General features: G+C 47.5%; 1 protein-coding gene across 10 annotated transcripts in view; it reads right to left on the bottom strand.

The window, feature by feature from the left end:
• TEX15 (testis expressed 15, meiosis and synapsis associated) overlaps window positions 1-14,151 on the bottom strand; it is a 313,058-nt gene that overhangs the window by 74,876 nt on the left and 224,031 nt on the right. For all 10 annotated transcript variants that reach the window (XM_063920026.1, XM_063920025.1, XM_063920024.1 and 7 more), the window contains 2 exons: window positions 7,121-7,264; window positions 6,111-6,258 (listed from right to left, as the gene is read on the bottom strand). In XM_063920026.1, coding sequence (XP_063776096.1) covers window positions 6,111-6,258; window positions 7,121-7,264 — 292 coding nt within the window. The remainder of the gene's footprint in view (window positions 1-6,110; window positions 6,259-7,120; window positions 7,265-14,151) is intronic.

Genomic DNA, 14,151 nt, shown 5'->3' with positions numbered 1-14,151 from the left:
TGCTGCGACAGCACTACAAACCCAGGCCGATGCCATAGCCGGTCTAACAATAGTACCAGAATGTGTGTAGATGTACTTCATGGTAACTTCCTGCTTACGATCCGCAGGATCCTTGAGGGTAGCAGTATCCTGGGAAGGCAGTGCCACCTTCTTGGATAAGCGTGTCAACGCCTTGACTACTTTAGGCGAAGATTCCCATAGTATCCTGTCCTTTTGTGGGAAGGGATACGCCATAAGAATCCTTTTGGGAACTTGTAGTCTCCTGTCTGGAGATTCCCAAGCCTTTTCGCACAATTCGCTTAGCTCAAATGAGGACGGAAAGGTGATCTCAGGCTTTTTCTCTTTATACATGTGTACCCTCGTGTCAGGGACAGGGGGTTCCTCAGTAATATGCAAAACCTCTTTAATAGCAATGATCATGTAACGAATACCTTTAGACCCTTTTGGCTGTAATTTTGCATCCTCATAGTCGACACTGGAATCTGAATCCGTGTCGGTATCTGTGTCAGTGATCTGGGATAATGTGCGTTTCTGAGACCCAGAAGGTCCCGGTGCCAATGGGACAGGCATGGTCTGACTACCTGACTGATCCCTAGCCTCAGTCTTGTCTAATCTCTTATGCAATATATTTACATTAGCATTCAAGACATTCCACATATCCATCCAGTCCGGTGTCGGCGTTGCCGACGGCGACCTGACAATCATGCACTCCCCCTCCTCCTCAGGTGAGCCTTCATCGTCAAACATGTAGACACACGCGTACCGACACACTCCACACACACAGGGAAACTCTTTTCTGAAGACAGGTTCCCCTTTAGGCCCTTTGGAGAGACAGAGAGAGAGAGAGAGAGAGTATGCCAGCACACACCCCAGCGCTATATGACCCCGGAGAAAAACACAGAATGTTTACCCAGTAGCGCTGCTGTAATGTATAATCGCCAATTATGTGCCCCCCCCCCCTCTACTTTAAAACCCTCTTTCACCGTGTGTCAAGCAGGGGAGAGTCCGGGGAGCTTCCTCTCAGCGGTGCTGTGGAGAGAAAATGGCGCTGGTGAGTGCTGAGGGAGAAGCCCCGCCCCCTCGGCGGCGGGCTTCTGTCCCGCTCAAACTTAATAAAATATGGCGGGGGCTCTTTTATATACATGTACAGTGCCCACCTGTACATGTATATAGTCATTTGCCATAGGAGAGGTATTCTATTGCTGCCCAGGGCGCCCCCCCCTGCGCCCTTACAGTGACCGGAGTGTGTGAGGTGTATGGGAGCAATGACGCACAGCTGCAGTGCTGTGCGTTACCTCAGTGAAGCACCCGAGGGCTTCTGCCGCCTCAGCAGTCTTCTTTCTTCGTTTCTTCCGGCTCTGTGAGGAGAACGGCGGCGCGGCTCTGGGATGAACGCCCAGGACGAACCTGTTTTCCACTCCCTCTGGAGCTAATGGTGTCCAGTAGCCGAGAAGCAGAGCCTATCATTTAAGTAGGTCTGCTCCTCTCTCCTCAGTCCCTCGATGCAGGGAGTCTGTTGCCAGCAGAGCTCCCTGAAAATAAGAAAAAAACCTAACAAAATGCTTTCTTAGCAGGAAACTCAGGAGAGCTCCCTGCAGTGCACCCATCTTCCTCTGGGCACAGTCTAAAACTGAGGTCTGGAGGAGGGGCATAGAGGGAGGAGCCAGTGCAGACCCAGAGTCTAAAGTCTTTCTTAAAGTGCCCATGTCTCCTGCGGAACCCGTCTATTCCCCATGGTCCTTACGGAGTCCCAGCATCCTCTAGGACGTTAGAGAAATTAATATTTTCTTTACAGGTGCCAGCAAGCCCTTGATGCCCTGGCATGCTGGCACTTGACATTCTTCAAGTGCCATCATGCCTTGGCAGCTTTGCTAGGGCCAGCAGTCCACCTTTAGAAAACATTATTATTATTATTAACACATACAGATGTGCCCTCATACACCCAGCGACTGAGATGTTTTGAGAGGAGTAATGTATTTTTCGTTCAATTTTGCGTCATATCCGCATGGCAGATGCAGAGAAACACCACTCAGAGTGTACTAGAGACGTTGAGTTGGACTTTAGGAATTAGTTTTAAACATGTACAAACTCGCAGATGAAGCACAATGGAACTTGGTGTGAGAAAAAGCCATGGCCGCTCACATCAGAGCCCTTCTTACATAGATTCAGACTCTGTCACACACAGTTATACAAACGCCGCATTTCATATTGGTTAGTGCAAGCTAATGTAGCAATGTACCCTATCGCTCCCAGTTGTTATATTTATGTGTTTTGAGCGAGTAAGAAGCTCGGGTGAGTCGCCTGGGACCTGATGTGCCAAAAGGGGCAATTTAATGTCATTTAGGACACATCTGTAATTACCTCTGCACCCACCACCACACTAGATTTACGGAGAAGGTCTAAAAGTACCATTTTGTGGGGGTTCCCCACTCCCTAAGGATTCCAGTGCTGGTTTGACCAGTTTAGAGCCGATTGATATTATGACACATGCTGTGTGTCCCCTGCTATAGTGTCATGAGCCCTGACTGGATCAGGCTAGTGCTGTTTAGTGAAAAACAGAGGGGACCCACACCATTTCCCCTATCTATTTTCACTAGCAGCCTAGGTTAAGAGATCCCGGGCTACTTATATTTGTTTTAAAATGTGTTTTCTCTCCCCCCACCCACCATAAAAGACTGCACAGACTTTTTTTGATTTGTGCAAGTGCTTAATAAAAACATTATTAGTGATACACAATTGTTTTGAACTGATGGCAGAACTGCCACTTGATAAACTGACCCCTTACATTTAGTGAAGCATGTAATTTGACCAGGATGACTCACATTTAGCATACAACCATACAAATCATCATTCTTTCATCTGAGGAACATAGCCAGAATCAAGTACTTAATTCTACCTTAAGTCATATGTGCATCTGTATCACCACATTTAGACTACTGCAATGTCCTCTACCTGGGGGTGGTCTTCTGTATACCGGCGGTCGGGCTCCCGGCGCTCAGTATACCGGCGCCGGGAGCCCGACCGCCGGCATACCGACACTTATTTTCCCTCGTGGGGGTCCACGACCCCCATAGAGGGAGAATAAAATAGTGTGGCGCGCGTAGCGCGCCACCGTGCCCGTAGCGTGGCGAGCGCAGCGAGCCCGCAAGGGGCTCATTTGCGCTCGCCACACTGTCGGTCAGCCGGCGGTCGGGCTCCCGGCGCCGGTATGCTGGGCGCCGGGAGCCCGACCGCCGGCCAGCCGTAGTGAACCCCTACCTGGGAGTTCCATCAAAAGAATTGCACCCGGTACAAAATACAGCTGCAATTAACCATCCCCATTCCAGACCCATAGCCACCCATACTCTACTACAGCGGTGGCCAACCCGCGGCTCTTTCATCCGCCGCATGCGGCTCGGCCGGCTCCTGGCCACCGCTGCCCCCAGCCCCAGACACACGCACGCCTTTCCGGCAGCGGTCTCTCGCTTCAATTCGGCGCCGGCCCATGAGCCAATCAGAGCTCGCGGACCAGCAGCTAAGGCTCCTGATTGGCTGCCGGACCGCAAGCTTTGATTGGCTCATGGACCGGCGCCTAATTCAAGAGAGACACCGCCGCCGGAGAGAGCAGAAGCAGCAGCAGCGCGGTCAGCGGGGAGGGGTGCGGAACGGAAGGGAGTGGGCGGCTGGTGAGCACTGTAGTGTCAAAGTCGAAAAATATTGAAGAACACACAGCACGTATAAACTGAACACACATGCCCACTGCGCGTGCACTTGTTCCGCCGTGCGTGCACATATCCGCAATTTGCGTATGGTCGCTCCCGCGGTCCTGCACGTGGTATGGGTATTTACGGCAGAGTTTGTGAACGCATGGAGAGCTATCAAGACATTACATATTTAATCCAAATAGTGCACATTGTACACATAGTCCCCCTGCACCACATCAGAAAGTATCAACAGTTTAAATGATTCCAGAACAAAGGGATTCGCCTTTACAGGATAAGAGGGGACAGACTAAGGTTATAAGGTGGTGTTTGGTATCCAGCTGTAGGGTATTTTAAGGGTAACATTCCTGTGTTGGTTTGCGGAAGATCGCATGTTCCTGCGGCTAGTTAGGTGCAGAAGCAGAATATAGATATAAACTGTATTTACTGTATATTATGTATGCGGCGGGAATCCAGAGGAGACCACCCACAAGAGCAGTTGGGAAAGACATCGCCTACCTTTTCAAATCAACCTATGACCTCTCCTGTACTGTAAAGGTGCATTCCTGTGTCCAATGGACAAAGGGATTACAGTATCCATTGTATTGCTTTTGGAAGACTTGTATAAATAAAGCCTGCTGCAGCCCGGCCAGACACAAGACTCTCAACGTTATCAACCTGATAGCGGAGGACCGGACCGGGAGGCGCATGCGAATATTCTCACGTATGTACATTGACTGTAGCCATTTACTCTGTTGTATTGTAGTGCATAATTTGTATTGTTAACCCCCTTTCAGAAATATTACTCTGTGGTGTCGGAACCCAGTGATTAACTACAAATCGGTGTTGTGTCTTCCTTTTTCTGCTAAGGTTTAAGAGTGTATTAGTAACGCATCGCATTGCTGTATAAGGTTTAAAGTGAATCTCTGGGTGCGTGCGCGCTGTGTGTACTTTGTAACCCCAGCGCGGCGTTTGTACGCTAAGTCCGTACAGTGATACAGGACTCCGTACGCAATCAGTGTATAAAGTACAGAGCGTGTGTATTAAGTATAGCGGCCGCAGCGGCTAAAGGTTTAAAGTGTATTTAAGGTGTGTTTAAGGTATAGCTTTCTGTTTTAAGATAAAATCGACATTATCAGTAGGGACATGTATATCTGTACTGGGAGCATAGCAGGCACTGGGGGCATAGCAGGCACTGGGAGCATATCTGGCACTGGGGGCATAGCAGGCACTGTGGGGACATGTGTATCTGGCTCTGGGTGCATAGCAGGCACTGTGGGGACATGTGTATCTGCACTGGGGGTATATCTGGCACTGGGGGCATAGCAGGCACTGGGGGTATATCTGGCACTGGGAGCATAGCAGGCAGTGGGAGCATATATGGCACTGGGGGCATAGCAGGCACTGGGCGCATAGCAGGCACTGTGGGGACATGTGTATCTGGCACTGGGGGCATAGCAGGCACTGTGGGGACATGTGTATCTGCACTGGGGGCATATCTGGCACTGTGGGGCATATCTGGCACTGTGGGGACATGTGTATCTGGCACTGGGGACATGTGTATCTGGCACTGGGGACATGTGTATCTGGCACTGTGGGGGCATATATGTATCTGGCACTGTGGGGGCATATATGTATCTGGCACTGTGGGGGCATATATGTATCTGGCACTGTGGAGGCACCCATTTTTTGGCTTTTTTATATGTATGTGGCACTGTACTGGGGCATTATATGTATCTGGCACTGTACAACATGACGAAAAACGGGGTTATGATATGAGGTTATACTTCTACAAACGTCATACCAAAAGGTGTGCACACAAAAATGGGATGTGGCTTTGTGACAACTAGGTCACACCCTCATATTTGCACGTGCACCTTCGACCCGCGCATGATAGTGGCTCTTGCTCTTGACTACAGATCTTTTCTGGCTCTTTGCCTCTGACTAGTTGGCCACCCCTGCTCTACTATCTATGCTGGCTGCCTGTATGATGGCAAATCTGTTTCAAGATTTGTTTACTGACATTCGAAGTCCTACATGACCAGGGCCCAAGGTACATGACCCAGCTCCTGATTCCTTAATGCACTGCTAACTTACTGCGATCTGTAGATGAAGGACTATTTGCGGTACCTAGAATCTCTCTGAATTCATCTGGGGATCAAGCTGTTACTTTTGTGGCTCTGACTCTATGGAACTCGCTGCCCCACACTGTGCGAGAGGCCTCCACTCTAGAATCCTTCAAACACGGACTCAATAAAATACTGTATAACCTAAATGTTTAGTTCTCTTTTCAATTAAGCTTATTTTGTACCTTGTATTTTTTCAATGCAAATGTCCTATTGGGAGAAAAGTGCTGTATAAATATTATTATTATTATTACTACTACTATTTTTAAACGTGAAAAAAAGCAAATAAGCCACACTATCCTACCTGATGAAAGTTTGGGTTGAAGTCGTACTTGTCCTGAAGATGTAGCAGGTTTTTGGACGATATAAGTTGCATCTACTAAAGCAATCGGAAGACAATGTCTTGGTGTTTTTGCAGGCCTAAAGTTGCTGTCATATTCATATACGTATATCTGTACAATATATAAACATAAGTTTCAGATAGTCTTAGCAGAATGAAATAATAATCAAAATGTCCATTTGTTTTTTTCTCAGCCAGTACAACATGAAATATGTAATATGTGATGTATGTAATATATGTGCTGGCTGTTTTACCCAGGGATCAGCAGCTGCCGCTGTGTGTATCACTGACCTGCTGCCACTGCACGGGAGACATCTCTCTGCTTGTCTATCATTTTCTATAAGCCTGCCCCCCCGACTCCTGTGAGCCAATGTGAGTTGCGGGGTGGGCTTATAAAAAATGATGGACAAGCTGAGTGATGTCTCCTATACAGCAGAAGCAGGTCAATGATACACACAGCAGTGGCTACTGATCCGTAGGTAAGGCAAGCAAGCACATCTATTACATACATTATCACATGTATGTCTATATGTGATGACCAGCTCCTCACTGCAATGTGTGGCTGGAGCTGCCAATGCATGTAACATGCACAACTACAATAAACATGCACTACTTAATGTACCATGTGTGTTATGTCAAAATCTATTTGTATTGCTTAACATGTTCAGCTGAAAAAGGTTTATTTTGCATGTGAAAAAGTATTCTTGCAGACTTTTTATTACAGCTAAAAAAGGGCACATTGGGGGTGGATGTACAGCATGAAGCAGTGAAAATAGTGGAGAAGTGGACCAGTGGAAAAGTTGCCCATGACAACCAATCAGCTGCAACCTAACATTTTATAAAATGTACTTGATAAATGCTACATCAAAGCTCTTTTCGCTGTTTGAAACATTAACTCCTTAGTTTGTTTTACAAAACACAGCAACAATAAACATATTTGTCTTAGCACCTATGTAAAAAAAAAAAAATCATACCAATGAATTTGTAACCTGCTCATCTAAAGGATCATTCCATAGTGGTGCTTTCTTTGATACATGACTGTCAAAATTTGGTGTTGGATCCAAGGCTACTTTCATTGCAGAATTACTGTTAATTTTCTTGACTTTACCACACAGCACCTAGATAAAAATCAAATATTGTATTACCACCTACACGGTCCAGTGACATTATTATGACCACCATCTAAAAGCCAGAGTAATCGGCCGTGTGTAACATGGACAGCAGATAGACCGGCTAGAATGTTGTTTCAGACACGTCTGGTAGCCCTCAGGTTCATTTTGACAGTGAGCTGCTTCACTGTAGTGTGTCGGTCGGCACTCATGTACCTTCATAGCCGATGTTCATCTCTCACTTCAATGGCACGTGGTGCTCCGCAGTTTCCACGTCGGATATATTCGCTATGGTGCCATTTGTCTAGTATCCTTCACCAGAGCAGCATGCGAACAGTACACAATCTGTGCTGTTTCAGAAATACTGCCACCCTTGGCCCGAAAGCCGATAATTGCTCTTTTTACCCATGACAGCAACGAGTGATATGTGTGCAGATGGCCTATCGCACACCTTATATACCTACCAAGACAACGCACGACACGTGACGTACTGTACTTCATGGGCTACGCACTGCCAACATCAATTGTATGAGGCGGTCATAATAATGTGATTCGACCGTGTATAGCCCTTAATTAGATAAATTACTTAACTGCATTTAAAAACATACATAGTACTATATCTAAATAAAAATATATTTAATATACAGGTTAACAGTCAACAAGGCACCGTTAAGAGCCTGTCTCAGAAGGTTGACATTGATGATGTCGACGTGGTTAAAATGTCGACATAAGAAATGTTGACATTTACATTCGGCTTAGGGTTACCGTTAGAGACAGAATTGACATAACATTTTAGTATACAAGCTGCATGTCGACATTACAACCATGTCAACATAATGTAAGTCGATACTGTGATTGTGGACCAAATATTCCACACCCAAAATAGATTTATGGTACAGTATGCTATAATACAAAATGCCGTTTAATATCAACATTGGTGGCCAAAAACAGGATTTTTATACCTACCTGTAAATCCTTTTCTCCTAGTCCGTAGAGGATGCTGGGGTCCACTTCATGACCATGGGGTATAGACGGTTCCGCAGGAGCCATGGGCACTCTTAAGACTTTCCAATGGGTGTGAACTGGCTCCTCCAGACCTCAGTTATAGGAACTGTGCCCAGGGAGACAGACATTTCGAGGAAAGGATTTACTTTAATACTAATGGTGAGATATATACCAGCTCACACCTCAACCATGCCGCACAACATGGCATTCAACATAACACACGCCAATAGGCATGAACCAATTACAGCAAATGTGCTGAAACTAATGAAACACAACATGTGTAGCTCTAATAAGCAAAACTGCAGGTAAAGTACGCACTGAGACGGGCGCCCAGCATCCTCTACGGACTAGGAGAAAAGGATTTACCGGTAGGTATAAAAATCATGTTTTCTCATACGTCCTAGAGGATGCTGGGGTCCACTTCATGACCATGGGGTTTATACCAAAGCTCCAGTACGGGCGGGAGAGTGCTGATGACCCTGCAGCACCGAGTGACCAAACTTGAGGTCTTCGTCGGACAAGGTGTCAAACTTGTAGAACTTAGCAAAAGTGTTTGACCCTGACCAAGTAGCTGCTCTGCAAAGTTGAAATGCCGAGACCCCCCCGGGCAGCCGCCCAGGAGGAGCCCACCTACCTAGTAGAATGGGCCTTCACCGACGTAGGTAACGGCAATCCAGCCGTAGAATGTGCATGCTGAATCGTACCTCTGATCCAGCACGCAATAGTCTGCTTGGAAGCAGGACACCCAATCTTGTTGGGAGCATACAGGACAAACAGAGCCTCTGTTTTCCGTATCCTAGCTGTTCTAGTGACATAAATCTTCAAAGCTCTAACCACATCTAGAGACTTTGACTCAGTGAACGTGTCAGAAACTACTGGCACTACAATAGGTTGGTTTATGTGGAAAGATGAAACCACCTTTGGAAGAAAATGTTGGCGAGTTCTCAACTCTGCCCTATCCTCATGAAAGACCAGGTAAGGGCTCTTGTGAGACAAGGACCTCAATTTAGACACCCGCCTTGCGGATGCCAATGCCAAAAGCATCACCACTTTCCAAGTGAGAAACTTCAACTCTATCTCTTGTAGAGGCTCAAACCAATCCGATTGAAGGAACTGCAACACCACATTAAGGTCCCATGGTGCCACTGGAGGCACAAATGAAGGCTGGATGTGCAGAACCCCTTTCACGAAGGTCTGAACCTCTGGAAGAGCGGCCAATTGTTTTTGGAAGAAAAATTACAAGGCCGAAATCTGGACCTTGAGTTACCCCAATCGAATGCACGCCTCCACACCAGCCTGCAGAAAATGGAGAAAACGTCCTAACTGAAACTCTTCCGTAGGAGCCTTCTTGGATTCGCACCAAGACACATATTTTCTCCAAATACGGTGGTAATGTTTCGACGTTACTCCTTTCCTAGCCTGAATAAGTGTGGGAATGACTTCCTTTGGCATACCCTTACGGGCTAGGATCCGGCGCTCAACAGCCATGCCGTCAAACGTAGCCACGGTAAGTCTTGATACACGCACGGCCCCTGCTGCAGCAGGTCCTCGCGAAGAGGAAGAGGCCAAGGATCTTTTATGAGCAACTCCTGAAGATCTGGGTACCAAGCCCTCCTTGGCCAGTCTGGGGCAATGAAGATTGCTCGAACCCTTGTTCTTCTTATGATCCTGAGAATTTTTGGGATCAGCGGAAGTGGAGGGAAGACATACACTGACCGGAATACCCACTGGGTCACTAGCGCATCCACTGCTATTGCTTGAGGGTCTCTCGACCTGGAACAATATTTCTGAAGCTTCTTGTTGCGACGAGATGCCATCATGTCTACTTGAGGAACTCCCCAAAGACTTGTCACCTCTGCGAAGACTTCTTGGTGGAGGCCCCACTCTCCTGGATGGAGATCGTGTCTGCTGAGGAAGTCTGCTTCCCAGTTGTCTACTCCCGGAATGAAAATTGCCGACAGAGCCGTTACATGTCTTTCTGCCCAGAGGAGGATCTTTGTCACCTCTGCCATCGCCGCTCTGCTTTTCGTTCCGCCCTGCCTGTTTATGTACACGACTGCTGTTACATTGTCCGACTGGATCTGCACGGGATGATCTTGAAGATGTACCGCTTGTTGAAGGCCGTTGTAAATGGCTCTCAATTCCAGCACGTTTATGTGAAGGCAGGTTTCCTGACTTGACCATTTTCCTTGGAAGCTTTCTTCCTGAGTGACAGCTCCAAGCCTCGGAGACTTGCATCCGTGGTTACCAGGACCCAGTCCTGAATCCCGAACCTGCGTCCCTCTAGTAGGTGCGAGCTGTGTAGCCACCACAGGAGCGAAATCCTGGCTTTTGACGACAGGATTATCTTCCGGTGCATGTGTAGGTGGGATCTCGACCACTTGTCCAACAGGTCCCACTGGAACACTCTGGCATGGAACCTGACAAACTGTATGGCCTCGTAGGCCGCCACCATCTTCCCCAACAACCGAATGCACTGATGGATCGACACACTTGATGGTTTCAATATCTGTTTTACCATTTTCTGGATTTCCAGAGCCTTTTCCACCGGAAGAAATACTCTCTGAACTTCTGTGTCCAGAATCATCCCGAGAAAAGACAATCTTGTCGTCGGTTCCAACTGTGACTGTGGAAAATGTATGATCCAACCGTGTTGTTGGGAGTATGGACAGGGAGAGCGTGATGTTCTGTAGCAACTGCTCCCTGGATCTCGCCTTTATCAGGAGATCGTCCAGATAAGGAATAATAATGACTCCTTTTTGACGGAGGACCATCATTTCCGCCATCACCTTGGTGAATACCCTCGGCGCCGTGGAGAGACCGAAACGCAACGTCTGGAACTGGTAATGGCAATCCTGAACCGCGAATTTCAGCTAAGCCTGGTGAAGAGGATAAATGGGAACATGCAGGTAAGCATCCTTTATGTCTACTGACACCATGTAATCCCCCTCCTCCAGACTGGAAATCACTGCCCTGAGTGATTCCATCTTGAACTTGAACCGTTTCAAGTAGAGATTCAGATTTTTTAGGTTTAGGATCAGTCTGACCGAGCCGTCCGGCTTCAGAACTATAAAGAGACTGCAATAAAACCCCTCCCCTTGTTGTGACAAAGGTACCAGGACTACGACCTGATCCTGACATAATTTTTGAAATGCCGCTGTTACTGCCACTCTTTCTGGAAGAGAAGCTGGCAAGGTCGATTTGAAAAATCGGCATGGGGAACGTCTTGAAACTCCAGCTTGTACCCCTGGGATACTATCTGCAAAACCCAGGGGTCCAGGCCAAACTGGACCCAACCTTGGCTGAACAGTGTGAGACGTGCCCCCACCCGACCGGCCTCCCGCAAGGGAGCCCCAGCGTCATGCTGTAGATTTGGCAGAAGTAGGGGTAGACTTCTGCTCCTGGGAACCTGAAGCCGCTGCGGACTTCTTTACCTTTCACCTTCATCTACCTGCAAAGAAGGGGGAACCTCTCGCTTTTTTGTATTTATTGGGCCGAAAGGACTGCATGTGAGAGTGATATGTCCTTTTTGCCGGTGCAGGTGCAGAGGGCAAAAATGTCGACTTACCTGCAGTAGCCGCAGAGACTAACGCATTCAGTCCATCGCCATATAAGGCCTCACCTTTATATGAGAGAGCCTCCATATTTCTTTTGGAATCTGTATCCGCGTTCCACTGGCAAATCCACAACGCCCTTCGAGCAGATACTGCCATGGTAGCAGCTTGTGAACTCAAGAGTCCAATATCTTTCATCGCTTCTAGCATGTATGCAGCAGCGTCTTTGATATTCCCTAATTTAAGGAGTATCTCATCTTTATCAATCGTGTCAATTTCTGATGACACGCTGTCTGACCATTTTTTCTATAGCGCGACTCACCCATGCGCAAGCAATAGTGGGCCTGAGCAACGTACCATTGGCAACATAAATGGATTTCAATGTAGTTTCCATTTTCCGGTCATCCGGCTCCTTTAGTGAAGCCGTGCCAGGTGCAGGGAGAATTACCTTCTTTGTCAACCTGGACAGTGCACTGTCTAACACAGGGGGTGACACCCATTTTTTTCCTGTCCTCTACCGGGAAAGGATAAGCCATTTGAATTCTCTTGGGAATACGAAATTTATTTTCTTGATTCACCCACATCCCTTTAAAGAGAGTATTAAGCTCGTGGGAAGGAGGGAATGTGACCTTAGATTTCTTTTCTTTATAGAAATAAGCCTTCTCCTGAGGTACCGAAGTGGCTTCCGTGACTTCCAGAACTTCCTTTATAGCTACATCATATATTGTATATTTTTTGCCAATTTATGATCTATTTCCCTGGAGTCACTATCGTCGACACAGGAATCAGTGTCCGTGTCGGTATCAGTATTCACAATATTCGCAAATGGTCTCTTATGTGACCCAGAGGGGTCGCCTGCGGATGGAAGAACAGAACCCTGAAAAATCATATCTTCCACAGATTTTCTCCAGCATTCAGCATGAGATTCAGACTTATCTAATCTCCTATTGATAAGATGCATACTATCACGTATTTCTTTCACCCATGCAGGCTCTTGGTGTGCCGGCAGCGCCACCACATTACACTTCTGTGTCCCTAAAATAGTTTCCTCCGGGGAGGAACTCCCTGCCTCAGACATGTCACACACGTGTACAACACCCACACAGACACACTGGGACTTATAGGGGACAGACCCACAGTAAAATCTGTCAGAGGGACACAGTTTAGGAGCAGCCAGTTCACAACCCCAGCGCCAGTATCTAATGCCTGTGAACAAAGAATGCCCACTGACATGCAATGCTTTTTACACAGTAAAACACACTTGTAAAGCACCAAATTCACTTGTGCCCCCCCTGTTTTGCACCCTGATACTTGTAGTTAGAAGTGAAGGAGGACCAGCGATGTCTCTGCAGCCTGAGGAGAAAATGGTGCTGAGCAGTGTGCTGGCTGCCTGAGGAAGAAGCTCCGCCCCCACAATGGCACGGTTTTACCTCAGAGACTTTGCATAATATTTATACTGGCGGGGGTAGGGCTGTGCCTTTTTGCCAGTTTATAGAGGTATTTTTGCTGCCCAGGGTGCCCCCGACCCCCCCCCGCAGTGCCTGTGTGTGTGGGCAGCAATGGCGCGCTGCGCTCCCGCCAGCCGCGCGGTACCTCAGCCGTCACTTTACTTGATAGAAGATCTGTCTTCCTCTACTCACCTGTCTTCTGACTTCTGGCTCTGTGAGGGGGGTGACGGCGTGCTGTGGGAGTGAGCATCTAGACACGGCTAGCGTTCAGTACCCTTCAGGAGCTAATGGTGTCCTGTCAGCCAGAAGCAGAGCCATGAAACTCTTCTGGAAGTTGGTTCCTACTTCTGCCCCCTCAGTCCCACGAAGCAGGGAGACTGTTGCCAGCAGTCCTCCCTGAAAATAAAAAACCTAACATAAGTCTTTTCAGAGAAGCTCAGTAGAGCTCCCCTGGAGTGTATCCAGTCTGCATGGGCACATTTCTAAAACTGAGGTCTGGAGGAGGGGCATAGAGGGATGAGCCAGTTCACACCCATTGAAAAGTCTTAAGAGTGCCCATGGCTCCTGCGGAACCGTCTATACCCCATGGTCATGAAGTGGACCCCAGCATCCTCTAGGACGTATGAGAAAAGTGCTATAACTTAAGATGGCTAAATCCCTGATTTATAGTCTGAGCTGTATTCCCGCTCTATTGCTCCCATACAGCTTTTCCCACTAATAATGTCCACCAGCATAATAATTTAAATAAACCCAAGATTAATGCAGGAAGATATCAGGCTCTTAACAGCCCTGTGCATTCCTAAACACAGTGTCACACTCTTTTCATTTTTGGTAAATCTGACTTTGGAGCCTTGGCTGGCACAGATCTTGGAATCATGAAAGTAGCTGG

Source organism: Pseudophryne corroboree, chromosome 1 (assembly GCF_028390025.1).
Source record: "Pseudophryne corroboree isolate aPseCor3 chromosome 1, aPseCor3.hap2, whole genome shotgun sequence".
In the NCBI taxonomy this organism is placed as follows: Eukaryota; Metazoa; Chordata; class Amphibia; order Anura; family Myobatrachidae; genus Pseudophryne; species Pseudophryne corroboree.
The sequence above is the reverse complement of the archived record's forward strand: the minus strand, read 5'-3'. Positions and strand labels throughout refer to the sequence as shown.